Genomic DNA, 27,530 nt, shown 5'->3' with positions numbered 1-27,530 from the left:
AGGCAGGGCAGTAGGTAGGCATCCTTTCTAGTCTGTGCTGTGTGCTGGGGTCATAGCTGAGAGCACAAGTCCCAGCCCTCTCTGATGAGGGAAATCTGTCACAGGCACCGAAATGGGAGGCCGGCCCTGAGGAGCTAAGAATTGGCCCTTTGCCCGGCATAGGAAGTCAGGAAGGGACCCTGGGAGTGACATGTAAGTCAGGACCTAACGGATGAGCATGTGGCAGCAGAGGGACAGTGTGGGCAAAGGACACAGAGCTGATGTGGGTGAGAGTGTGACATATCTGAAGGCCACAAGAAGGCCAGATGGAAGTGGCAGGAGGGAGGGGGTCACAGAGACATAGGGACTAGAAAGTTAGGCAGGGGTGAAGCCATGCAAGGCCCCAAGGCTGTGGAGGTAGCCAAGACTGACATCCCTGACCTCAAGCGCCTCATCTGTAAAGTGCGGATGTTTAGACCCACCTGGTTGCATTGTTTTATGGACTTGAGGAATTATATCTGCAGGCGCACCTGACACAGGGTCCAGCCCTTCACTGGAGCTGCAGCAGCCGCCCTTGTTAACACTGCCCCCACTCCGCCAAGCCCTGTGGTGTTCCAGCAGCATCTTCAGTGTGTAAACATTTCCACCTTCATCTTTCTCCAAGGGAAACTCATCATTATCCCTGGTTACAGGTGACAAAATGGGCTCAGCTGTAGGAGGGGCCTCTGCTTGTAGGACTCCCTGCACCAGGTTTTCATTCTTTTTTATTTTATTTTGAGATGGAGTCATGCTCTGTTGCCAGGCTGGAGTGTAGTGGCGCAATCTCAGCTAACTGCAACCTCCATCTTCCAGGTTCCAGGTTCAAGTGATTCTCCTGCCTCAGCCTCGAGTAGCTGGGATTACAGGCATGTGCCACCACACCCAGCTAATTTTTTTTAATTTTTAGAAGAGACAGGGTTTCACCATGTTGGCCAGGATGGTCTGGATCTCCTGACCGTGTGATCTGCCCATCTTGGTCTCCCGGAGTGCTGGGATTACAGATGTGAGCCACCACGCCCAGCCTGGGTTCTCATTGTTTACACACACACAGCTCTCTGATTAGTGCCAGCAGCCACGAGTAATCCAGTCAGCAAGTGCATGGCTGGGGCATCCAGGTTGAAGCCCAAGTGGCCAAACCACAGCCCACACCCACGTCTGCACCAGCCTCTCCTGCAGCCCATGCTCTCAACAGCAGGCAGTTGTCTTTCTGCAGGACCCCACCCCTCCGCCTTCCCTGCCTTCCTTGTCAGGCCCTCCTGCTCCAGGCGCCATCTACCTGCCAGGGTGGTCTCAGGAAGAATGGACTGTCCCTGTCTCATGAAGGGAGGCCAGTTTAACAGATGAAGCTGCCAAGGACACTGCCTCTTCCCAGCAAGGATATTCCAGGCACCAATGGAACAGGTTGGGGAGGAGAGCTTGGGACCAAGGACTCCCATGAGCCCTCAGAAGCCACCATAGAGGTGAGGATTGAATTGTAATCCCATCGGCTCGTGACCTTAGGCAAGCCTCAGCCCTCTCAGAGCCTCCGTTTCCCCTCTGCATAATGGGAGTAGTGATCTGTTCCCCTGTGATACAGGAAGGAATCTCCCCAATGCTGAAAGTGGGGTGTTGGTCTCAATCATAACTGGTTCCAGGCACCTATCCACACACATTCACACAGAGACAACACTCCTAGGTACACGTTTACATTCACACACACAGATTTGCATAAACACAGAGATTTGCACAAACACAGGGCACAGGTACACACAGCTACTGGGACATACACCCCAGGGACACATATGGGGACTTGCACACTCAAAGACAAATCTGCACGCAGGACGCACAAACATACACACTCTCCTCTATCCCTCCAGGGCTGCTGCCTGTTCACTCTGCCTCAGCACACAGAGTGGCCGGGGCCACCTGCCTTCCTCTCTCTCTGTCTGGAAAATCAGAGGGGTGATCACTGCCTGAAAGAGCCTCACATGCAGGGGCTCGGCGGGACAGCATTCACCCAGAGAGGCGAAGGCACCAAAGCAGTGGGGCTTGACAGGTAGGGTGGGCTTCATTGTGGCTGACCTGCCCACAGCATGTGAACATCCAGGCCTCCAGCCTTGACCCCTGCCTTGGCTCAGCCCAGTGTGGCATTTGCCTACAGTCCTCCCCTTGGGAAAGGGACCACCCCTGAGGCCCGCCTATGAGTTGAGTGTGGTTTTGGTGGAGGAAGAGATGGGAAGCCTCATCTGGGAAGTGGCTGCCCATGGCTTTCAGAGGCCTGGGTGGGTGGCTGACCTCATGGCCAGATGGCTCTAGACACCTCTCTGGGCCTCACTTTTACTTCCACCATTCAGCACAGCCAGGCTGACCACAGACCTGGGTGGGGAAGCTGGTCACGCCCTGTCACCATGCCTGGAGTTCCACCATTGGTGCTGCAGTCCTCAGTAGTCCCAGGAGAGCCCAGCAGCTGAGCAAACACAGTGAGGCTGACATCGCCCATCCCAGAACATTCCCCAAGGCCTGCGTTTGCCTGCCAGAAAGATCCCAAGTCTGTGAGGGGGACACACAGCACATGTCATCAAGATGTCAGCCACATGGCCACGTGCCCCTCCTCCTGGCCCTCCGCTCTGCTCTGGAATGGTAACATCTCCAGGCTCAGCTCAGGCCCTCTCCCTGGCGGGTTGTTCTCCCTGAGCTCCAGATCCAATACCCAGTTGTCCTGAGATGTGTCCCCCATGGGTCCTCTGAGAATCCACTCTGCACAGTAGCCAGAGCAATCTTTCAAAAACCAAATCAAATCGTTCTGCAGCAGCTGCCATATCTCATAGAATAAAGCTCATCACCAAGGCTTGCAAGGCTCTGCCCATAAAGAATGGAAGGGAGACGGGAGGTGGCTGTCAGTGAAGTGCCCGAGCTCTTCAAGTCCAGGGTGTGGCGACAACTCCAGCTTGTCTGGTTTCCTGTGAGATCATCCTTTCACCCGTCGGTAATGTGCTTCCTGCCCAGTTTTCTCTCTCTCTCAATCTGCAGGAAAAGCCTGTAGGAAATGACAGAGGGGCAGGTGTGGTCCAGAATGAGTTGGGGTGTGGGCCATGTTTGGTGGGGCAGTAGATATGGATCCTGCTCTGAATATCCCAGGAGGAACAGGCCATGGGGTGGGCAGAATCACGCAGCGAGTCTTCCAGAAGCAATTGTGAATCTCCATCTTCTCCCACCTGCCACCTGGGTTGTCAGGTAAAACACAGGATACCCAGTGTTTTAAGTTGGAATTTCAGAAAATAATAATAATAATAATTCTTTTATTTATTTATTTTGAGATGGAGTCTCTCGCTGTCACCAGGCTGGAGTGCAGTGACACGACCTTGGCTCACTGCAACCTCCACCTCCTTATTCAAGTGATTCTCTTGCCTCAGCCTACGGGTGCGTGCCACCACACCCAGCTAATTTTTGTATTTTTAGTAGAGATGGGGTTTCACCATGTTGGTCAGGCTGGTCTTGAACTCCTGACCTCATCATCCACCCACCTTAGCCTCCCAAAGTGCTAGGATTACAGGAATGAGCCACCGTACCCAGTCTCAAATAATTCTTCAGTTATAGTGTGTCCCAAGTAATGCATGCATCCTGTATTTTTGTTTTCTAAGTCTGGCAAACCCACCTGGATGACCACATCTGCCTGCTCTGTGGCCTCTCAGCTTCCCCCACACCCACACAGTGGGATCCTGTGAAAACCCAAGTCACTTCACCTCCAGCCACTCAGGCCCTGGGTGATCTGGGCCTTACACGTTCTCTGACCTCATCTCATCCCCACAGAGATGTGCTGGTAAAGCGGCATGTCCCATTCTAAGAAAAAACAAAATATAAAAAATTAAAGCCCTGACTGTAGCATCGGTCAATTCCCTTGGTGTAAATATTCCTTCCATGGCTGACTGCAAGCTACCAGCATGACACTGCCAAATGCGGGGTTGGGAAGAGGCGCACAGTTGTCTCAGTGTAGGCAGGCTCCAGACTGCCCCTCCCTCCACCCGGGGCCTTTGCACTGACTGTGCTGTCTGCCTGGATGTGCACATCCCCAGATCCCTGCATGACTCAACCCTTCACTTCTTTCTGGATTTTGCTCCAGTGTCTTCTCCTGAGAGGAGAATTACTTGTCTAGGATAATCCTATATACCCCCCATCCCTGGCTAGTCCTTTGCTGGGCTTCATGTTTTTTCTTCATAGGACTTGTCAAAAACAAAAAAGGAATGTCATCCACTCCACTACTTCTCAGAGTGGGAAAATGTGGCTCCTGGAAACAAGCATCCTAGAACTGTGAGAGGTGCTTAGACTCAGCTACGTCTAATGTAAAAAACCGAACTCATGGTTCTGGGTTTATGTGTGTATTTTTTGCTTTGTTTGTTTGTTTTTGAGACAGAGTCTGGCTCTGTCGCCAGGTACCAGGCTGGAGTGCAGTGGCATGATCTCAACTTGCTGCAACCTCTGCCTCCCAGGTTCAAGCAATTCTCCTGCCTCAGCCTCCCGAGTAGCTGGGACTACAGGTGTGCGCCACCACACCCAGCTAATATTTGAATTTTTTAGTAGAGACAGGGTTTCACCATGTTGGCCAGGATGGTCTCAATCTCTTGACCTCGTGATCCTCCCACCTCGGCCTCCCAAAGTGCTGGGATTACAGGCATGAGCCACCATGCCACGCCTCTTTTATTTTTCTTAGAGACAGGGTCTTGCTATTTGCCGAGGCTGGTCTTGAACTCCTGGGCTCAAATGATCCTCCTGTGATCCTCCAAATGATCCCGGCCCCTCAAAGTGCTAGGATTACAGGCATGAGCCACTGTGCCTGGCCCCAAAATGAAGGATTTTAAAAGACCTACAGTGTTTTTCAGAATTTGTCCAGCAATTCAATTTGTCTGTCTGCAAGTAAACTGGGCTTGAATCATGTCATCATCTTCACTGTGGAGACCGCTGCTGATACTTAGTGAGCCCCACTAACAGGGACCTTGTGATTGTTTTCCCAGAGGCCGAGACTCAGAGAGGATAAACAAATAGCCCAAGGTCACACAGCCAGTGAGAGGGGTAGTTTGGATTGGAACTCAGCTCTGTCTGCTGGCTAACTCCTAGAAGAAGCTGCTCCAAGCACTTTCTCCTGTGAGCGTCAGGGGTAAAGGGGGCATAAATAGCCCCTGAGTCAGGGTTTTAGAGGCCAGGGATTCCTGCAGCCCTTCGAATGACTTAACGGGAGAGTGAGATAGTCCAGGCAATGCCGTCTTCTCATTAATGAAGATCTTGAGGCCCAGAATATGGCAGTGACTGGCCTGTGCTCACACTGCAAGTTGGGGAAAGACTGAAGATGGAAACCCGGGGCCCTGCATCTCACCTTGGGCTCTGCCTCAGACCCAGACCGGGTGATTGTTATACTGCAGAAGACTGGATCTGAGTCATCTCTCCCCATCTCAGACCCTAGGCCCTCCCTGTGTCTGGAACCCAAGGGCCCAGCTCCACCCACAAGGCCCCAGGGCCCCCCCAGAGTGCTCCCCAAAGACCTCCACTTATGCAGTCATTCAGCAAGCCTTTAGTGAATGATCCCAGTGCACCCACCATCCACTGCATATGCTGGGAGTTTGGGGGAACCAAGTCAGACTAGTAGTGTGGAGGGGCTGTGACCGAGGGGCTGAGGAAGGCCAGAGAGAGCCCCTAGACTAAGTCGGGGATCAGGAAAAAAGACATTCCGGAGGAAGGGGCATTTATCTGGCTCTTGAAGTTCAGCAAGCTTCCAGGAAGAAAGGGTAGGAAGGACTTTCTAGCACAAAGGAACAGCATTTGCAAAGACAAGGTGATATACAGAATGCCCCTGAATTGTACACATAAACAGTGGTTGATTTTAGGTTACGTGAACTTCCCCTCAAAAAATGTTGAGAACACAACATTGTTGAGAACATCGTGTGCAGGTGCAGAGACCAAAGCAGCTCCATCTCAGAGGCAAATCCACCATGCTGACTTCTGATTGACCCAGTTCCAGAAAAGCCTCTAAGATTTCTACTTTACCAACTGTCCCTGGCATCCCTTCTGAAGCACGTATGCCCTTTCCCTGTGGTGTACATGCCGTGGCTCCGGGGGTAACTGTGCAGAGATCTACCTGTCTTGTGACCACCTGAGACATGGCTTCTGTTTGCATTTCTCTATTAAATGCTTCTTTCTGCTGGGTGCGGTGGCTCACGCCTGTAATCCCGGCACTTTGGGAGGCCGAGGCAGGTGGGTCGCCTGAAGTCAGCAAGAGTTCAAGACCAGCCTGGTCAACATGGTGAAACCCTGTCTCTTCTAAAAATACAAAAATTAGCTGGGCATGGTAGCGGGCACCTGTAATCCCAGCTACTTGGGAGGCTGAGGCAGGGGAATTGCTTGAACCCAGGAGGCAGAAGCTGCAGTGAGCCAAGATCGCGCCATTGCACTCCAGCCTGGGTAACAAAGAGCAAAAACTCCATCTCAAAACAAACAAACAAAAAAAAAATGCTTCCTTCTGAGAAACTGGATTTGTTTGCCTCTTTCTTTGACCTCTCAACCCCTGTAGCTTCTGGTTTGCATAGACCTGCTCACTGTAGGACCGAAGCCATACAGTACTTCAAGGAAGAGGGGAAGGGTGAGATGGGGCCCAAGGAATCGTCAGGGACAGGCCACAAAGGGTACTGACTTGGCACCATTTATGAAATTTAGCCGAGCCTGGCCTGTGCCAGGCATTTCATGCAACAGGCATTCCAAATGTGGTCCCTCCGCTGAAGAGCCAAGAGTCAAAGACAGAAGAAAAAACCTGTAAGGCCTTTGAGAGGAATGATTTGGGTGGGTTTGAGCAACAGGAACTTGGGGCCAGCACAGAGAAGGCAACAGGCAGCAAGGGTCTCAGTCTTCAGCCTGCAGGGAGGAGCTCCAAGCAGGTCTCGAACTCCTGACCTCAGGTGACTGGCCCACCTCAGCCTCCCAAAGTGCTGGGATTACAGGCATGAGCCACCACGCCTGGCACATTTTTTAATTAAAAAAGAGAATAGCTACAAATGTGTGGAACTTTGACACATATGATCACATTTAATCCTCACAACTCTCTGGGTGTGATGAGGAAACTGGGACTCCAAGAGGTTAAGGGACTTCTCCGCAGTCACATCGGACTCCACTGCAGGCAGTCTCATTTTGAGCTGGAGGAACGAGGGCTGGAAGCTGGGCTGCAGAGGTCGCAGGGGCTGGATGCATGGTAGATCAGCAAGGCCCTGGGACCTGGAGCTGAGCTCTGAGGCCTCAACCCCCTAAAGTGCAGGGCCTAGGCCGGCTGAGGCCTCCAGCAAGAAGGGCCTAGACAAATGGCTTTGGCAGGCCAGCATCTTTTTGGACACCTGGTACCGCTGTGAGGGGGCTCTCATCTCTGAAGAGTGGGTGCTCACAGGTACCAACTGCATTGACAGGTTGCATGGCCAGGAGGGGTGGTGAGGAGAAGCTCCCAGAGGGTGTCCCCCGACCCTCTCCACCTCTCCAGCCTCTCCACCTCCCCTTTGCCTCCTCCCTCCACAACTGACCTTGGTCCCACTTGAGTCTGACCTTGGGTCCAGGTCGACCGCAGATGGACTCTTGTGAGATCAAGTCTCCATGGCGAGCTACTCTTGTCCTCAGCAGGGCCCGAGGGCTCTGGGTTTGGTGGCCTGGCCCTGGCATGACTGGCAAGGCCTCCGTTACTCACCAGCGCTGTGCAGCCTGTCCCCCTGGCCACCCAATCCCACTGTTTCCTCTTCCTGAGACAGCTCTGCTGGGCCCAGGGGTTTGAACCCAATTTCAGTAAGGGTGGGAGCAGAAGCCTGGGATGTTTGAGAGATTTGGGGAGGCAGGTGGCCAGGGTGGAGCTTGGGACCCTGCAGGGGCTCTGGCCAGCTGCCCGGCTGCACCATGGCCACAGGCATGCAGGGGAGAGGGCTGGCACTGACACCTGGTCTTCTGGAGCCGGCTTCCAGCCCCACCGCTGCCCAATGACTGACAGCCCCACCTGCCCAGTGCACTGGAAGCTTCCCTGAGGGAGCTGTGTGGGAGTGCACCAGAGGACAGAGTTGTCCTAAGAGTGACGCGGGAGTGCGAAACGTCTAGGAGGACAGAGCCCAGGAAGGCATCCAGGGGCAGGGAGACTTGGCACAGGCAAGGAAGCTTGGCAATATATGGTAACAACCAACATGGCTGGGCTGGTGCAGGCCTGCTGGATGCCAGTCGGGCTGAGGGTCTGCCCCACCCCGTGCTGCAGAGTATCCTGCTGAGACCACTGCACGTCAGCATCTGCAGAGATGACTTTCTCCCCCAACCTGACTGTCTGGACCTGAAGGACAGCCTGCCCAATGGCTTCCAGTGCACCAGGCTCTCCACTGGGCCCTCTGAACTGGTGATAAGGATTCCAGCAGGCCCTGTGCAAGCCCCTGAGACCCCCTCCCCTGAAGTCCCTTCTAATGCCACTAGACTTGTTAAAGTTAGGCCTGGTCATCCTCCCATCCTATCCTGGAGTCTCCCATTCCCCAGTAACCAATGATCAGGCTTATTTGCAACCCTGAAGGCCACCCTAGAACTTCCTACCCCTTGGAGAGACTCCCCCATTATGTCCTATGGAATGTGGGGCAGCCTTTGGTATAGCCAGGTCTTAAAGCTACTGGGAGCCCTCAGTTACTCAATAATTACAAGCATTTTGCTGAAAACTAACTTTTGTGTAATACTGAGCCTCAAAGGCCAAAGGGAGGAAAGAATTGGGTGAGACTGATAGAATGTGTGGGAGAAAACACTTTCACTAGAAAGAGGGTTGGAGGAAGAGAGCATGACTCCCCCATCCAAGAGGGGAAATGGGCCCTGTCTTGGGCTCTGGGTGCAGCACTTGGGCCCCCAGCCCACCTGCCCCCAGTCCTCCCACTCTCTCCCCTAGCTGGTCTTGTCAGATGTGTGAACCTGGTTACCCACTGCCCGCATCCCCTGATCAAATATCTTTTGCTCACCAGGCAGGGGGTGGTTCAGTGGGTGCTGGCTGGGCTGAGACTGCTTCTTTTCTCCCTCATGCAGGTGGCTGATGGGACCCCCCCCTAGTCTGCTCCCAAGCTGGCAGCTGGCTGCTGCAGGGTGTGATGACCTGGGGTCCCTGCTTGGAGCCTTGCTTCCCGGGAGTCTACACATCTGTGAATTTCTTCATTTCCTGGATCCAAGATAACGTCTCCAACGTCTCATTTGACACCTCTGCCAACAGACGCTCTTGGGACTGGCCCAAAATAAGACAGAGGGAGTGAAGGTTGTTAGCCTCTGGAGTCCTGCCTGGGTTCGAATCCTGACTTAGCTACTTACCTGCCTTTCCCATCGGAATCTGTTTCCTCCTCCGTAAAATGGAGATGTCTTCAATTACTCATTTATTCAAGAAGTTAGTAGTTACCAAGTGCTTACTATGTGACAGGCCACAAAGATACAAGACTGACTCATGGAGCTGGCAGTCTAGTGAGGGAGGCAAGCACTGGGCTGAATTATGACCGGAATAAATGTGCAAACACAAACAACAGGAGCTCTAAGAGAACCGGATCCACGTGTTCATGGAGGCTGTGACCTATTCGGGGCGTCCAGAGGGTAATTGACATTTGAACACGGTCTTGACAGACTCGTCGAGTCTGGCTAGCAACTCCCCTGAGCGCCCGCTGACTGGGGTGCCAGGCGCCGCCCACTGCAGGCCTCCGTTTCCCCAGCTTCGCACTGAAGAGCAATGACTTGGATGTAAGAATTCTTGAGGTCCCTCCCAAGTTTGTTTAATAAACTTTTTCGAGGGCGAGGGTCTCCAAGCCACAAAGGCGCATCCCCTTCACCTGTTTGGACCTTGCTTGACCCCAGGTGGGGAGCCTCTTCCAGCGTTAACCCGGGCAGCTATAGTCACGCCGCCCGCGCTCCGCAGCGCCTCCCTCCGCATCCTCGCAGTGAGGCCACAGCGACATCTAGTGGCTAAAGGTATTTTTAACACGGCTTGCCGCTGGCGTGAATCAGGGGCGCTGCTCGCCAGAACTCAGCCCTCTTCCGCCTCCGCGCTTCGTGGGGAGCCGGGCAGAGTCAGAGTGAACACGCACTCCCTGCGGTGCAATTGTGTCGCGCGATAGGACTGGCTTTTCCCGACAGCTCAGCGCTACCGCCCCAGTTTTCTTGGTCCTAGCTGCCCCAAGGATAGGTAGGACCTCGGTGTGGAGCCCCGCCCCTCGTTCCCCGCCCCGCACAAGCCCCGCCCCCTTACGACGGCGCTTGCTAACTGCGCCTGCGCGTGCTACACACACACACACACACACACACACACACACACACACACACTCTCACTCTCTCTCTCTCTCTCTCTCTCTTCCGCCTCCTCCCCTTCCCTCCTTCCCCTCCCCCCCTCCCCCTTCCCCCCCTCCCTCCTCCTCTCTCTCTCGCTCTCGCTCGCTCGCGGCTTTCGCGAAGGTGTCGCTACCAAGAAACGTGTCCCGCGCGCCACGCCGTCTGTTTCTAGGGCAACGCCGGCGTTTCTTAGCAACCGCGCGCGGCCTAGGTGGGTTCCTTCGGAACCCCCAACCTTGCCATGACGACCGCGAGTCCTAGCGTCTTTCTACTGATGGTCAACGGGCAGGTGGAGAGCGCCCAGGTGAGCGGCCGTGGACCCCGTCGGGGCCCGCCCCCCAGCGTCCCCCGGGGCCCTTCCCGCAACCCCGCGGGCTGCCCTGTGGCCCCCAGAGAGCCACGTCATTCCTCTGAGCCTCTCCGTTAGGCGGGGGCGGGAAGCCAGCATTGGAGGACTTGGCGCGAGGTTTTCGGGATCCTAAGTTCCGATGTGCAGGTGTAGAAGCAGACCTCGAGATGTTGAGCTAGTACTGAGGTCACACTCGGCCAAGCCTGTGGCCCCTCGCACGGATCATGCCCTCTAGGTTGAGTCACTGGCAGGAGCCTCCCAGGGTGTAACGCGAGGAGCCGAGGCTCGGCCGAGTTTCCGGTATTTGCTCCGTGTCGGGTGCCCAGCTACTGCCCCGCGCTCTAAATCCCCAGATCTTTGAACTCGGGTTGGAATCCAACCATCCAACGATGGTAGTGGCCTGGAATGCCCCAGGGAAGGTGTGCCTGTCAGGCCGGAGGGACAGGAAGCTACTCTCCATCCCCCTACACTTTAGAGGAACCGTTTATTGTAAACAAAAACCAACGCTCACCAAGTCCTCAATATGTGCCAAAGTCAGTGCTCAGCACTGCTTATTCCATCCTTACAACCTTGCCAGATAGGCACTACTAACACCCCCATTTCACAGCCGGGGAAACAGCCAAAGCAACTGGCCTGTCTGGGAATTGAACCCACGCCTGTGTGACCTCAAAGCTTCGCTACACTGTCCTTCCAGGTCGTTGGAGATGGTGTTTATTATATTATTGTGAGGTGTGACTGAGACGGTTTGGGTAAGGCTCTGATAGGGCCTGATGCTTTGTTGGTGTCTCCTGCCTTCCTGTTTCATCAGGAATACTGCTCCACCCTCCCATCCTGTCCGCCTCTGCCTTAGCCTAGTGCCTAAGACCACCTTTCTCCCCTCTCTTGTTCTATCCCATTAGGGGCTCTTGGCTGGGCTGAGTCACATGTGTCTGTGCTCTCAGCATCAACCCCCCCCACACACACACACTCACACTCACACTTCCTCCCTGCTCTGCTCTCAGCACCTCCCTCTTTTCAGGGCCTCAGCTCCAGCCTTGCATATGCCCTGTGCCTGATGGCTTCCTAGGTTCTCAGACCTTTCACTTCAGCACCATTCCCTTACACTAGCAGTCCTCAGCCTTTTTGGCACCAGGGTCTGGTTTCGTGGAAGACAGTTTTCCCACGGACAGGAGGTGGCAAGGGATGTTTTGGGGATGATTTGGGGACATTACCTTTATTGTACACTTTATTTCTATTATTATTACATTGTAAAGTATAATGAAATAATTATACAACTCACCGTAATGTAGAATCAGTGGGAGCCCTGAGCTTGTTTTCCTGCAACTAGATGGTCCCATCTGGGGGTGATGCGGTGACAGTGACAGATCATCAGGCATTAGGTTCTCATAAGGAGCGCGCAAACTGAATCCTTCATATGCAGTTCACAATAGGGTTCGTGCTCCTATGAGAATCTAATGCCGCCACTGCTCAGACAGGAGGCAGAGCTCCAATGGGGAACTGCTGTAAATAAAGATGAAGCTTTGCCCACTTGCCTGCTGCTCATCTCCTGTTGTGTGGACCCATTCCTAACGGGCCACGGACTGGTACCGGTTGGGGACCCCTGCCTTAGACCTCATCCGTGCCCAGCCCTGTGCTGGGCAATGGGGACACAGAAAGGCATGAAATCTGTTCTCTGCTTATAGTCTAGAGGAATTGACAGACTTAGGCACAGGCAATCATTGCTTTTATGGAGGGAAGCACAGGGCTACAGGAGCCAAGAGGAGACCTTAAACCAACCTGAGAGTGAGGGCAGCCTCCCTGAAGGGTAAGTTTTGAAGTATGAGCAGAAGTTTTCCAGATGAAGAAATAGAAAGGACAGATCAGACAGAAGGCAGAGCCTGAGCAAAAGCCTGGGACTCTCCGTGGACTCCCGCATCTTGGCCCTGAGCCTCTCCTCTGAACGCCAGGTCCACATCCCCAGCTGGCTCTTAGACTCAATCCCAGGTGCCTCGCGTTCAAAATTCCTCTTGGCTGCCCTTGTCTAGCAAACGCATTGGCCTCAGCATGAATACCGGTTGACAGACTGTGCTTTTTTCAGTTTCCAGAGTATGATGACCTCTACTGCAAGTACTGCTTTGTATACGGCCAGGACTGGGCCCCCACAGCGGTAAGCTGGACTCTTGGGCCTCCCTTACTTACCACCTTCATGACTTTTGGGGTTTCTGAAGGTGTCATACCCTTCCCCTCCCCATTCAGAACCAGTCAAGAGGTAGACACTGAATTCAGGGGACCCACACATGAGTTTTCCTGGTAAGCTGGAGCAGAGGACACAGCCACGGTTGGACCCCCTGATCCAGCCCCCAAGACCACTCACACGCCCTACCCTGTGAGCTTGCCCAGGGCAGCAAAGAGCAGCGCCTGCAGCAGGGGGCTGGCCCTGGTGAGCCAGCCTGGCTGTGGCTGAGCTGTGGACACTCTGGCCAGTCTGCTCACCATCTGGCCTCTCCTTAGCCAGTGGGGAGGACACATGTTTCTGTTGGGGGGTGTCAGATAATAAGGAGTGCATATTCTAGAATGTCAGTGAGCCAGAAGGGCGGTGGGGAGACCAAGCCAGGAAGTGACAGGGATGAGCCATGAGAGAGGGAGGCCGCGATCTCACTAAGGCCACCAGGGAGGGCCTTGCCAAGAAAGTAACTTTTAAGTAAAGACCTGAAGGAAGTGAGGGAACAAGCCATGGAGAAACCTGTGATACGTGTGCGGGCAGAAAGCAGAGAGTACAAAGGCCCTGGGACAGGAGCATGCTCGGCATGTTTGAGGACCAGCAAGGAGGCCGTGTGGCCCCTGGAGAACGAGCCAGCAGGAAAGCAGCTGGAGATGGAGCAGGGAGGCACCAGGGTGGATCTTATAGGACTTAGAAGGTCAGAGTAAGGACTGTGACCTTTACTCAAAGGGATTGGGGTCCCCGTGGAGAGCTTTCAGCAGACAAGAAAGCGATCTGACTTGTGTTTTTAGAAGATTCCCTGGTTTCTATGACAAGGATAGACTTCAGGAAAGGGCAAGAGCAGGCAGCACAGTTGGCTTTGACAGCAATGCAATGAGAGAGGAGGGCAGCAGCGGTATGGTGGCGGGAGGGCTGGACTGCAAGTACACCCTGAAGATAAAGCCGCTGGGCTCTTCTGGTGGATGTGGGGTGTGAGAGAAGGAGGAGCTAGAATTCACAGCAGGGCTTTTAGCCTGAGCACTGAGAAGTAGGGAGCTGCCTTTCAGTGAGAAGAGCAGATTGGGGAGCGCTACCTGGAGCTCAGCCTGGTGTGGGTTAAGGTTGAGGCGCCCACTGGAGGAGGTGCTGATCCACAGTACAGAGGCAAGGACCAGGATGGAGACATAAATTTGGGAACCTTTGACATCTAGAGCACATCGAAAGCCATGAGACAGATGAGATCACCAAGTACAGGTAGAGGAGCTGGCCAAAGATGCAGCCTTAGGACGGCACACTGAGAAGGAACCAGCAAGAGCCACCAAGCAGGGCCACCCTGTGCAGTGGAGAGACCCAGAAGCCAACGGAAGACAGTGTATCAAGGAGGAAGCAACTGTATCAGGCGCTGCTGATGGCTCAAGTAACACAAGGACGGAGAAATGACTGTTTTGCATCTGGCAATGCTGATCATGGACATTGTTGGAGAAAACCCTTTGGTAGAGTGCTGGAGCCAGCAGTCACATTGGAGTGGGGTCACAGAAGAATAGCAGGGGAGGGGCCCGTGCAATGGCTCATGCCTGTAATCCCAGCACTTTGGGAGGCTGAGGAGGCAGATCATGAGGTCAGGAGTTTGAGACCAGCCTGACCAACATGGAGAAACACCATCTCTACTAAAAATACAAAAATTAGCTGGGCATGGCGTGCCTGTAATCCCAGCTACTCAGGAGGCTGAGGCAGAAGAATCACTTGAACCTGGGAGTGAGCCGAGATCACTTCACTGCCTTCCAGTCTGAGGCGACAGAGTGAGACTCTGTTTAAAAAGAAAAAAGAATGGTAGGGGAGAAATTGGATCTGGTGAGTGAGGCAGCTCTTGGAAGCAGTTTTGCTGTAACGGAAGCAGAGAATGGGTTGGTGGGTGGAAGAGGCAGCAGAGTTGAAAAAGGACTGTGTGATGGACAAAATACATCTATGTGCTTACCAATGGGGATGCTCGGATGCGGGTGGGGATGCAGGGGAGTGCAAATACTGCTGGACCATTTCCTTCCGTGTAGCAAGAGCTTGGGAACAGATCCCAGTGCCCTTGTGCCTGGGAGAGTGGCTGGCCTCCCAGGGTTGTCACACACACTACCACATTAAAGTACCACACTTAAGAGGTATTCCATCATCTCTTAGTCCCCTTTGTTTGAAATCTAGTGTCTTGGGAGAAGATAGCTGAGAAAACAGCCTTCCCAGCTGCCTGCTGAAGGTAAGGGAGGAGCCACAGCAGCTTGACTCTGATCTGACTCTAGCTGTCTCTGTCATTGTCCCCACAGGGTCTGGAAGAGGGGATCTCACAGATCACATCTAAGAGCCAAGATGTGCGGCAAGCACTGGTGTGGAACTTCCCCATTGATGTCACCTTTAAAAGCACCAACCCCTATGGCTGTGAGTCTGCAGGGGCCCTGCAGGGTAGGGTGGCAGAGCTTTCACACAGCACCCCCAAGACGGCCTTTGCCTCATCCAGCCCATGACTGTTCACATTCACATTGTCACCTGGGCTCTTGAAGCAGCCCTCAGCACTCTCTCTCTCACCATCTGTCCCTTTCCCTCCTCTTCCTCATCTGTGCTCACCCTGGTTCATCTGCTACAGCTGTGCAGCTGGCCTTCTGGAAGTTCAGAGTGGATCAGGGCCAGTGACCATGCCTGTAAAAGGCAGGCCCCTCCCTGGTATGCAGGGCTGCAGCTGTCTGGCCTGGAGGTCTGACTCCGTGCCTGTTGACTTCCCGTGGCCTGTTGTGTTCCGACCAGACCCTGGCACTTGCTCCTCCTGTGCTAGCCCCTCAAGTTCCTTCATCTGAGCTTCATTCATGCTGATCCCTCTCTCCAGATAGCCTTCCCATGTCCTACCTCCAACCTCTTTCCCAAGGGCTTCCTGGCTGGCATTACTTATTTTCTACCCTGCCTGGTGCTTATTAACCACGCTGATCTTCCACTTGCACTTAATAAGTGCCTACTGGCTTAGTCTCCATGGGACATTGAATACTTTCCCTATGTGAACTCATCTGAGCTTCCCAATCATACCTGGTAGGTAGATTTCTCTCCATTTCTTCTCCCATATGAGGAAACTGACACTCAAAACTGACTTCACTTGCCTTCTGCTTTACATCTACTGACCAGGTGTGGATTTTCATTCAGGCCCCTCTGATTTCACGATCTAGGCCTTTCTGCTGCATGTGGCCTGGGCCTAGGCTCACCACAGTGTTGAGGGTCAGGAGCAGAAAATGCCTGGTGGTCCTCTTGGGCAGGGAATTCCATTCTGCTGTCATCATCTATGAATAGGAAGCTGCAGTCGACTTCCTGTAATAGTGCAGTAAGTACTATAGGAACTCAGCCAACCTCCTCCTGCTGAAGACAGGTAGGAGAGGTAAATGAAATACACAAAGGCAAAAACAAAAAGCAACTACCTCAAAGGCATCAGAGAGCTAGTGAAGTAGAAGAGATTTACCAGGCAAGATCCAGGAGAAGAACAGAAATCCAGAGGTTACCCCCATCCCATCTCCCCTGGGAGTGTTTGCTGATTCCAATAGAGGTGATTGAGAGACTGATCAAGACTTTTGACAGCCTCTCTGGGCCCAGGACACACACAAAAAACTGATGTTCAGAGCCTTCCAAGGGGTTGGGAGGAGGGCCTCAGGTAAATCTCTGCAAACTGGGTTAAGACCCAAAGAGCTGCCCTAGGAATAAGGGAGAGATGGAAGCAAAGCAGCCTCACAGGGATTGTAGCCTGGCCCCTGATAATTTCAACCTCCTGATTTTTGCATTCAGCTCCAAGATTGTTACACCCAAGGCACCTGGCAAAAGCAAATAAGAAACCTCTTTTGGCTAGGCATGGTGGCTCATGTCTGTAATTCCAGCACATTGAGAGGCTGAGGCAGGCAGATCACCTAAGCTCAGGAGTTTAAGACCAGCCTGGGCAATATGGCAAAAATCCGTCTCTGCTAAAAATACAAAAATTAGCCTGGTGTGGTGGTGGGCACCTGTAAACCCAGCTACTTGGGGGGCTGAGACAGAAGGATTGCTTGAGCCCAGGAGGTCAACGCCACTGTACTCCAGCCTGGGTAACAAAGTGAGAACCTGTCTCAAAAAAATAAGAAAAGAAGCCTCTTTGGAAAAATATAACATTTCATAGACATCAAATTATTTCTATGTATTTTTTCAAATGTAATATCTGGCATATAATAAGGCACATAAGAATCAAGACAACATGAATGATAACCAGCAAAAATAAGGCAATAAGGCAATAGAGATAAACAGACTCTCTAGATACTGAAATTGTGAGATACATTTTTACCATGATCAAAAGAGATAAAACACATTGAGAATTATGGCAGAGAATTAGGAAGCCTACCTTTTTTTAAAATTGCAGAGTCTTGCTCTGTCTCTTTGAGTAAAATGGTAGGATCTCAGCTCACTGCAACCTCTACCTCAAACAATTCTCATGCCTCAGCCTCCTGAGTAGCTGAGATTACAGACATGTACCACCATGTCTGGCCAATAATTTTTTGTATTTTTAGTAGATACGGGGTTTCACCATGTTGGCCAGGCTGGTCTTGAACTCCTGGGCTCAGGCAATCCTCCCACCTCAGCCTCTGAAAGTTCTGGGGTTATAGGCTTGAGAGCCATGCCTAAACATATTTTTTAAACATTATAATAGAAATTCTAGAATTGAAAAATATGATAACCAAAAGCAGGAATTCATCAGATTAAATACAACTGAAGAGATAGTTATATACTGAAAGTTAGATGGAAGGAAAATACCTACAATGAAACTCAAGAATAGAAAATATAGATGAGAAGGTAGGAGACAGAGAATACTAGAAGTCTGCCATATGGAATTGGAGTCCCAGAAGGAGAGGAGGAGGAGGAGGAGAGGAGGGAGGACAAGATAGAGACAATATTGGAAGCAGCTACAATTTTTTTCGAAAATGATGAGAGACATCAAAGCCACAGATTCAAGTAGACAAACCTCAAGCAGGATGAATGGAAGAAACCCACCCCTAGGTACATGACAGTAAAACAGCTGAAAACCAAAGACAAAAAGAAAATCTTGCAAGCAGCTAGATTTGGGTTACACGGATGTATGCATTTGTGAAAATCCATTGCATATGGCCGGGCGCGGTGGCTCACGCCTGTAATCCCAGCACTTTGGGAGGCCGAGGCGGGTGGATCACAAGGTCAAGAGATCAAGACCATCCTGATCAACATGGTGAAACCCCGTCTCTACTAAAAATACAAAAATTAGCTGGGCATGGTGGTACGTGCCTGTAGTCCCAGCTACTCAGGAGGCTGAGGCAGGAGAATTGCTTGAACCCAGGAGGTGGAGGTTGTGGTGAGCCAAGATCACGCCATTGAACTCCAGCTTGGATAACAAGAGCAAAACTCCATCTCAAAAAAAAAAAGAAAATCCATTGAATAGTACACTTAAGATGTGTGTTTCATTATGCGTAAATTTTATCTGGAAAGAACTGTGAACAAATATTGAGCTCTATTTACTGATGCACGTAGTGCAGTATGTCGGAGAAAGTGTCCAGAGATCTGTAATTTACTCTGATATTCCTCACAAGTAGGATGAGTTGATGGAGGCATGGGGAGAGGCAATAAAGCAAGTAGACCCAGCTGTCAACGATGACCCGATAGTGAGTCAGTGCCAGTTCCTTGGAACTCTTAGCTTTTCAGGGGGAGTGGAGTATTTTCTTTGACCATGGTGAACTTAAGCTGGGGACCAATAACAAGGATAATGAAAAAAATCTCCATATGCTTGAAAAATAAAAAAGCAACTTCTAAAAATAACCCATATGTCAAAGAAGAAATACTAATGGAATAATGGAATTTTGAACTAAAAATAAAAATACTGAGCTATTTAAATTTGCAGGGGGCAGTTAAAGTCATGGTTAGAGGGAAATGTTGGAATTTATTTTTTAATTTAATATATTTTTTTTTTTAAATGAAGTTTCATTCTTGTTGCCCAGGCTGCAGTGCAATGATACGGTCTTGGCTCACTGCAACCTCCACCTCCCGAGTTCAAGCAATTCGCCTGCCTCAGCCTCCCAAGTAACTAGGATTACAGGTGCCTGCCAACACACCCAGCTAATTTTTTTGTATTTTTATTAGAGACAGGGTCTCACCATGTTGGCCAGGCAAGTCTCGAACTCCTGACCTCAGGTGATCTGCCCACCTCGACCTCCCAAATTGCTGGGATTACAGGTGTGAGGCACTGCACCCAGCCAATTTTATAATTTTAAATGCATATTAGAGAAAAAAATAGGCTGAAAAATTAATTATCTAAGCATTCATCTTAAGAAATTTGTAAAAGAAGGCTGTGCATGGTGGCTCACGCCTATAATCCCAGCATTTGGGAAGCCGAGGCAGGTGAATCACCTGAGGTCAGGAGTTTGAGACCAACCTGACCAACATGGAGAAACCCTGTCTCTACTAAAAGTACAAAATTTGCTGGGCATGGTGGCACATGCCTTAATCCCAGGTACTTGGGAGGCTGAGGCAGGAGAGTTGCTTATTCCTGGGAGGCAGAGGTGGCAGTGAGCCGAGATGGTGTCATTGCACTCCAGCCTGGGCAACAAGAGCAAAACTCCATCTCAAAAAAAAAAGATTAGGTGTGGTGGCTCACGCCTATAATCCCATCACTTTGGGAGGCCAAGGTGGGCAGATCACGAGGTCAGTAGTTCAAGACCAGCCTGACTAACAACGTGAAACCCCATCTCTACTAAAAACACACACAAAAACTTAGCTAGGCATGGTGGTGTATGCCTGTAATCCCAGCTACTCAGTAAGCTGAGGCAGGAGAATCACTTGAGCCTGGGAGGCGGAGGTTGCAGTGAACTGAGATTGTACCACTGTACTCCAGCCTGGGAGACAGAGCAAGACTCCGTCTCAAAAAAAAAAAAAAAAGAAAGAAAGAAAAAGAAACTCACTCATGAACATAGTTGCAAAACTCCCAAACGAAATATTCAGAAACTGAATTCAAAACTCCCAAATGAAATATTCAGAAACTAGCAAGGTTAAAAAAAAAAAAAGGATAATAAAATACATCATAAAAAGTAGGGTTTATTCCAAAAATACAAAGCTTTTAAGGCACCAGGCATAGTCCTCATACCTGCAATCCCAACACTTTGGGAGGCCGAGGTGGGAGGATTGCTTGAGGCCAGGAGTTTGAGACCAACCTGAGCAACACAGCAAGAACCTGTCTCTTAAAAAAAAAAAATCTAAAATCGATCAGTGTCATTCACTACAATAAACAGAAGAAAAGCCAGAGTCAGGCCGGGCACTATGGCCCACACCTGAAATCCCAGCAGTTTGGGAGGCCAAGGCAGGCAGATCATTTGAGGTCAGGAGTTTGAGACTAGCCTGGCTAACATGGTGAAATCCTGTCTCTACTAAAAATACAAAAGTTAGCGGCATGATAGTGCATGCCTGTAATCCCAGCTACTTGGGAGGCTGAAGCAGGAGAATTTGCTTGAACCTGGGAAGCAGAGGTTGCCATGAGCCAAGCCCGCACCATTGCCCTCCAGCCTGGGTGACAGAGTGAGACTGTCTCAAAAAAAAAGAAGAAAAATGATCATCCCCATAAATGAAGAAAGCATGGTAAAATTCAACACCCATTCATGATAAAAGCTTAGTAAGCTAGGAAGAGAAAGAAACTTTCCTAACCTAATCAAGATTATCTACGAAAAGCTTAGAGCAAATATCACTTTTGCCATTGAAATGTCAAAAGATTTTTCTTGAGATCGGCATGCTTGTTATCACCATTAATGCTTTACAAATAAAGAGTGTAAGAATTAGGAAGAATAAAATATTCACAGACAAGGCGATTATGTAGAACTTCAAAATAACCCATAGATAAATTGTTAGAGTTAATAAATAGATGGGCATGAATCTGGATATAAGATCAATGTATCTTAACAAAAATCAGTTGCTTTCTGTATGCCGACAATAAATAGAAAATGGTATTTTTAAGATATATTCTTTATAATATTAAAATACAACTTGTTCTACCAGATAGCAAGCTTCAGTTATAATCACAATACATTGGGCTGGGCGTGGTGGCTTGCACCTGTAATTCCAGCACTTTTGGAGACCAAGGCAGGTGGATCAGCAGTTTGAGACCAGCAGGCCAACATGGCGAAACTCCATCTCTACTAAAAAATACAAAAATTAGCTGGGCGTGGTGGTAAGCGCCTATAGTTCCAGCTACTCAGGAGGCTGGGGAGAATCGCTTGAACCCAGGAGGCAGAGGTTTCAGTGAGCTGAGATTGCGCCATTGCTCCCAGCCTGGAAGACAGAGAAAGACTCCATCTAAAAAATAATAATATGTATATGTTTGTATGCACACACACACACACACATATAATGAAGGAAAATGTAATTTAAATCTACAGTGAGCTACCAGTATTTGCTCACTAGGACAGCTCAAATTGAAAAGATTGGTAATGCCATGTTTTTGTGAGGTGTGGAGTAGCGGGAATCAGACACTACTGCGGGGGTAGTGCTGGCAGCTTGGTGTTACCTTTTTGGAGGGAACAGACATGGGCCCTGTGCAGCATGCTTCTTGGGTGTGTGCCCACCACATGTGCACACATCTGTAATGTGCCCATGAGTGCCGAGAGCCTGCAGCATGGTGCTCAGCCTCTAGCAGAAGGGCAGCCTGTGTGTCCATCAGCACCAGAGTGAACAGTCCCTGTGGCAGATACCCATGCAGAATGTTAAATGGCATTGAAAATGAACACCCCCCTTTACAGGAAACCATTTGAGAAAATCTCACAGTCATAATGTTGGATTAGAGGCTGGGCACAAAAATGAACACATTGTATAATTCCTTTTGCATAAATGTTCAAAAAATTGGTAAAAGTAAAATAGCAGGTTTGGGATGCATTCTTTGACAGTGAAGTCTTAAAGAAAAGTCAAGAGATGGTTTCATACCATTCAGAGTAACGGGTACCTGTAGTGGAAAGTAGTCACGGGAAGGGCACAAACCTCTCCCTAACATTTACTGAGCCCTTACTATGTATTAGGTACTATTTCACATGTCTTAGAGGTGATGAAACAGGGGCAGAGAGGTTGGGTAACTCGCCTCAGCCATGGCTGCAGGATCAGAGCCTGGCAGGTTGGCTCCTAGACCTTCCCTGGGCCTCACCTGAAACTGCTGAGGTGAAAGCGCCTTTGCACCTCGATGGTTACAGGAAGTGGGTGTAAAAACAACCACACCTATTATATTACCTATAATATTTCAAAGAAAAATGCCCAGAAAGTTTTTGTTTTCTCTCTGACTTCTCTAGACACCCCCAAAATAAGTCCCTGAGCCTGCCTCCACCCCAAGCCCCTGAGTCTGCCTCCATCAGGAAGGGAGCACCCAGAGAGCAGAGGTCCTTAGTCTGCTTTGACCACAGCTGCGGCCCTGGGCCTAGACTAGGACCTCTGGAAGTCCCTCCTTGTACATGGAGTGGCTGAGTGGGCCTGACTCTGCAGCAGGGAGACGGGGTGTGGAGTGCATGCCCAGGCCTCAGTAGAGACACAGGAAGTACCAGGGTGGGCAGAAGTCCTTGGCACAGTCTGGATTCCCATGCCTGCTCCTGTCCCCTTAGGCCTGCTACCTCAGGACCTTGAGCTCAATCCTCTGATCACCCTCAGGTGGACACTCCCTGTTCTCTGCCCTGCACCTCCCCCATGTGTCCTCACATGTCCACCCCCTGCCTTGTCCTTCTCAAGGGCCACAGATCGTGCTCAGCGTATATGGACCAGATGTGTTCGGGAATGATGTGGTTCGAGGCTATGGGGCAGTGCACGTGCCCTTCTCACCTGGCCGGTACGTCCTCATTCTGATCTGGGCCCTGGGCAGGGCTTGTCCTAGGACAGACCTTGCCCCATTTTCTGTCTTAGGTTCAGGCTGGGAAAGCTGTGGGGTCCCCAGGGGCCTGGGCAGCTCAGCCTGGTGGCAGGGGTTGGGGGCATGGGGTGTAGCCTGTATTTGGGAAGAGAACCTCTAGGATAAGTGGTGTCTGCCACACACCAGGTGGGATGGGGAGGCAGTAGGCCCCAGAAAAGAAAATTCCCGAGGGTCTCTGACCTCCATGAGACTGTCTCCCAGCGCTCAGCTCCGTGCCCGGGCATAGTGGTGCTCAGTTAGCACAGGTTGGATTCGTTACCATTGGCCCTGACTTGGCCCACGCTGCAGCTGCACTGGCCTGATCCGAGTGTTTCTGCTCCCTGGAGGCTCAGCAAGGTCTGTGACGCAGCACCTCTGTCTACAAAAACATTTTTTTCAGGCACAAAAGGACCATCCCCATGTTTGTCCCAGAATCTACGTCTAAACTGCAGAAGTTTACAAGGTGAGTTTTGTACCTATAACCCCAGCCCCCTCCTCCTGATCTATTGGATGAATGGATGTCACATTCTACCCCTCAGTTTGTGCCTGGTTGCCTCCTCAGATCTGCAAGCTGCTCCACCCACTGGGGACAAATAGAAACGGGTCCCCTGGGAGTGCTGAGTCATGGAGCTCCCTTCAGCCTCTGTTCTAGCAGCAGAAGACTGGCTGATTTTACCCTGTGCCCTGTGAAAAATCTTTGTCAGATGGGAAAAATGCTCATGACATAATGTGACATTAAAAGGTGGGAAACGAGGATACAGCAGTATGAGCCAGATACCTTGGCACAGTAATCATGATAAACGCCTTTACATGTGGGAGTCTGTGGCCCGAGCTGACATTTGTGCTGAGGCTTAGTGTGGAGGGAAGATCAGGGAAGAGCACCAGGCTTAGCATGATAGGAAAAGCCAGGACGGCGTCGTGGACAGTACATGGTAAGGCAGGCAGAATTGGGGAGACGGGGAGGCAGGCAGGGGCCAGGACATCAGTGCCTGCAGCGGGGCCCAGGGGATGCCTGATGCAGCCCCAGCAGGAAGGTCTCTTACCCCTGCCGGCATCCAAGTGGGAGCTTAGAGGGCTAGCTGGGCCCTGGCCTTCTGACTGGAGGCCCATTAGCACAGTTGGGCAGCTAGCCTCTGCTGCCCCCTAGCAGGTCAGTGAGGCACAAGGGGAAGATGGAGGACTCCCTGGGTTCCAGCCCTGGCAAGCCTGGCCAGTATGAGGCTTGAGAACTGGCCAGAGCCCTGCTGGGTGGAGGGACAGCATGGCACCTCAGGGCTGAGAACAACACTTCACTGAGCTCAGAACTGTGGAGGGAGGAACGGCAGGGTCTTCACTGGCTCAGCCTAAGCATTTGTGTGCCCACTGCTCCTAGAAGCCCTTCTGGGAGGCCACCCTGTGGTAAAGGACTTATTTTCCAGATGGCCTGGGCCGGCATCACCTGGACTTGACAATCCCCATGGCACAGGCTGTCAGGGAGGCAGCGGGGCAGCAACGTCAGTGGGTTGGGGAAGCCTAAGGGACTGGTGGAATCTGCACAGCCATCCCGGCCGGGCTGTTCGCCCTGTTCCACCGCCCACAGCTCCAAGGAGGACTTTGGGCCTCCAGGGGAGAACTCGCTTTGGAAGGGGTTTCACAGCCCCTGTGGAGGGGCTTGCAACTGGGCAAGGCAGTGCGTGCTTGAATTACAAAAACTGGGGAAAGGTCTGATTAGTGAAGGCCGTCTGATTGGCAGAATCTTCCCAAATGTGGATGCTACTTGCTGAAGCTGAGAACTCAGTCATCCCCACCCTCTCTCCACATCCTCTGGCCTGGCCTAGGGCCTGCCCCGGACACTCTTGGCCCCTGGATTAATTTCCCATGGTGGCTGCTGCAGTTGCCCTTTCAGTTTCTGGTGACCCCAGCACTCCAGTCTCTGCCTCTAGGATCACAGGGCCACCTCCTCTGTGAAATCTCCCTCTCTCCCTTTCTGATAAGGGTCTTGTGATGGCATTTAGGGCCCCCTGGATAATCATTGCAAGAGCCTTGGCCTAATGTCTGCAAAGTGCATGTGACCCTTTTTCTTGGTAAGATCGCATGCACGGTTTCCCCGGGCTAGGATCTGCAATCTCTGGGGGCTGTTATTCAGCCTACTCCACCCCGTCTAGTCTGGTCTTCACACAGCAAAAAAAAAAAAACAACAAAAACCAGTGTTCCTAAAACAACCCTCTCCTGCGAGAACCTGCCCCACGCTGTGCCTCTTTCAGGATGAACTTCAACCAGAATGCGACCAGGCTGGTGGTTGGGCCCTGCCTACCTATGGCCTCTGCCCCTTGCTTCCCATCTACCTCAGTTCCTCTAGCCCGAGGGGTCCTTCCCTGCCTTGGGCCCTTGCCTGGAACGCCCTCCAGAACAGTCTCTCATCTCTCCCACCCCAGCCAGCCAAGCAGACCACCCTGGCGCACCCCAGGAAAGAAATTCACTGGGGACGGGCTCTCCATATATGAGCTCCGGGATGGGATCTGGGATCTGCAATCTGCTGGGCGTGGTGGGGACGTTCCCAAGCCCCAGTCCTCACACACAGCCCCCTGTGAGTTGGGTGCTGCGAGAGCCTCGCTCTTCCAAAGGAGAAACAGGTGCAGGGGTTGTGGCTGCCCATCCCTTCCCCTTGGGGAGCACCCACTGGCTTTCACTCCCTGGCTCCCTCCTTGGGGTTGGGGGCTGGTGCACAGTGCTCCCTGGCTGTAGTCTCCACAGGTCAACCCCCTGCAGCAGCCCGGGGCCCCTCTCTAGCCTGGCCCCTCCGCGGCAGCCCTGGGTGAGCGCTGGTGCCCACCTTGGAGACGGAGAGGCCTCGGGGAGGGCTGCATGGGCTGTTGCTTCGCCACGGTTGTCAGCGACCCTCGGGGGGTCGGGTGTGATGTGGTGTGGCCCTGGGAGCTGTGGCACGGAGGAGGCGCGGCCATGAGTCCCGGCGGGGCTAAGCCCGCGGCTGCCGGACCCACCCGGCCGGGAATAGTGCTCCTGGTTGTTTCCGGCTCGTGTGGGTGTGTTGGCGGCGGGGCCTGACACCCCCGGCCTCTCGCCGGCCCAACTGGGGCCTGGGGCTGGGGAGGGCGCACGCTGGGCCCGGTGGCTGCATGCTGCCCCTGACAGGGCCTGCAGTGGGTGCCACAATTGTCCCCATGTTAGTTGACAAGCTTACAATTCAGGGATGGGAAGTAACTTTTCCTGGACTCCCACACTAACAGGAGGCAAGGCTGAGGAGCCCAGTTCTGGCCCTTTTGCCCACCCCATGGATTCTTTGGGGTGGGATCCCCTTCTGGGGAGGCTAAAGGATCACACTGTCCCCTCCCCTTCCCCACCTCAGCTGCTGTCACTTTTCTGGGATTTCCACCTGGGTTCAGGCAGCACCCCCACCCCAGAATCTCCCTGAGCTCTCGTTCCCAGTGAACCAAACCTATGGAAGCTGGAGATGGAAAAGCCTAACCCACCAGTGGAGGCAGCGCGGCCGCAGAGCACCTGAGGCCTGGCTAGGCTCTGTGACCCTAGCAAGGGACACCACTGTGCTGGAGCCCAGCCACCGCAAAGGCTCTGCTTCAGGCCTGAATCCTGGTGGGGGCAGGGTGCGGCTGAAGGAGAAGTGCTGGTTTCCAGAGTGAGGAGAGTCCACATCCAGCGTCGTCCATGGCCAGGAGTGCCCGGGTGGGGTCCTGCTCACCCATGTTCTTCTGTGTTCCCAGCTGGTTCATGGGGCGGCGACCCGAGTACACAGACCCCAAGGTGGTGGCTCAGGGTGAAGGCCGGGAAGGTAAAGCCCCCTCCCCTCCCTTATCCCCAGCCCCCAGACAAGTTAGAGCCTGGGAGTGGATGGGCCCAGGGTTGGGGGTGAATGCCAGGGACCTGCCAGGCACTTGGGAGCTGGCCCACAAATGTTCCCAGATGAGGGCTGCTGGAACACACAGGGTTTGTGTGTCTGCCTGTCCCAGCTGCAGCCTCTTTCCCTCCCAGTGAGTGGCATGGGTCAGGCACTGTTGTCCCCATTTTACAGATGAGAACACTGAGGCTGAGAGATTCCCAGATCAACCTGGGTTTGTCTCTGCCCCAGCCCAGCTTGGCTGATGCTGCCCTTCTGTCCCCAGTGACCCGTGTCTGCTCTCAGGGTTTTGTCACCCTCCTCTTCAACATAGTGACCAAGGACATGAGGAAGCTGGGCTACGACACTGGGCCTACAGACACACAGGGCGTCTCAGGGCCCAGCCTGCCCCAGGGCTTCCCCCAGTGAAGGCACCACAGGTGCACAGTCTCTGATAATGAAGGGCTGCCTTCCTGGAGTCAGCCGCTGGCCATCAGTCTAAAGGGCAGCCTGGTGGTGGGAACTGGGGCACACAGAACAGTTTTCTATAATAAAGTCACATTTTTAGAGAGCCCAGTCCTGGGGCTGCCTTCTCTCCTGCTTAGCCCCTCCCCCACAGGAGCTGGGGGCTCTTGGGCCTTCCCTGGCCCCACTTCCAGGCTCTCCCCGTCCCTACCCCTTGTGTCATCGAAGCTGTCTGGAGACCAGACTGTGGCCATCTTGGATGGGAGCTCTGACTTCGCCAGTTTCTGCCACTCACAGCTGTGTGGGCTTTTCTACACCTCAACACATTCATCCTTGAACTGGGCATAGCACCCTCCTTGGAGGCTTGGGGTTTAAGCATAATTGCCTGCTCAGCCATGCTCTCAGCCACGAGCCTCTCTTGGCAAGGAGAGAACCCTACTATTGGGAGCTGGATAGTGAG

General features: G+C 52.3%; 1 protein-coding gene and 1 long non-coding RNA gene across 5 annotated transcripts; one reads left to right on the top strand and one right to left on the bottom strand.

The window, feature by feature from the left end:
- Nucleotides 1–1,008: 1,008 nt before the first annotated feature.
- Nucleotides 1,009–10,226, bottom strand: LOC118154001 (uncharacterized). Its single transcript, XR_004743921.3, has 3 exons — nt 9,331–10,226; nt 3,653–3,837; nt 1,009–3,219 (listed from the first exon to the last, which is right to left on the bottom strand). It is a non-coding gene; the product is annotated as an uncharacterized LOC118154001 (long non-coding RNA).
- A 290-nt stretch (nt 10,227–10,516) lies between these two features.
- On the top strand, nt 10,517–27,181 carry B9D1 (B9 domain containing 1). Of its 4 annotated transcripts, XM_035303111.3 has the most exons (7): nt 10,517–10,636; nt 12,759–12,827; nt 15,170–15,281; nt 22,617–22,713; nt 23,174–23,236; nt 26,493–26,560; nt 26,892–27,181. In XM_035303111.3, exons 1-7 carry the CDS (start codon nt 10,574–10,576, stop codon nt 27,032–27,034), a joined length of 615 nt encoding a protein of 204 aa, XP_035159002.1. In that variant the 5' UTR covers nt 10,517–10,573; the 3' UTR covers nt 27,035–27,181. The 4 variants fall into 4 exon arrangements, with proteins under 4 accessions (XP_035159002.1, XP_035159004.1, XP_035159003.1 ...); XM_035303113.3 differs by lacking the exon at nt 12,759–12,827; XM_035303112.3 differs by lacking the exons at nt 26,493–26,560; nt 26,892–27,181 and adding an exon at nt 23,336–23,526.
- Nucleotides 27,182–27,530: the final 349 nt, after the last annotated feature.

The sequence above is a fragment of the Callithrix jacchus genome, chromosome 5, assembly GCF_049354715.1.
Source record: "Callithrix jacchus isolate 240 chromosome 5, calJac240_pri, whole genome shotgun sequence".
Taxonomy (NCBI): Eukaryota; Metazoa; Chordata; class Mammalia; order Primates; family Cebidae; genus Callithrix; species Callithrix jacchus.
Note: the sequence above shows the minus strand (reverse complement) of the source record. Positions and strands in the feature narration are given on the sequence as shown.

What these genes read in the sequence shown, in the direction of transcription:
- B9D1 (XM_035303111.3), top strand. Translation starts at nt 10,574, where the DNA reads ATGACGACCGCGAGTCCTAGCGTCTTTCTACTGATGGTCAACGGGCAG. An exon ending in GTGCCCTTCTCACCTGGCCG is followed by an intron (nt 22,714 to 23,173) that starts GTACGTCCTCAT and finishes CATTTTTTTCAG; the next exon opens with GCACAAAAGGACCATCCCCA. An exon ending in AAACTGCAGAAGTTTACAAG is followed by an intron (nt 23,237 to 26,492) that starts GTGAGTTTTGTA and finishes CTGTGTTCCCAG; the next exon opens with CTGGTTCATGGGGCGGCGAC.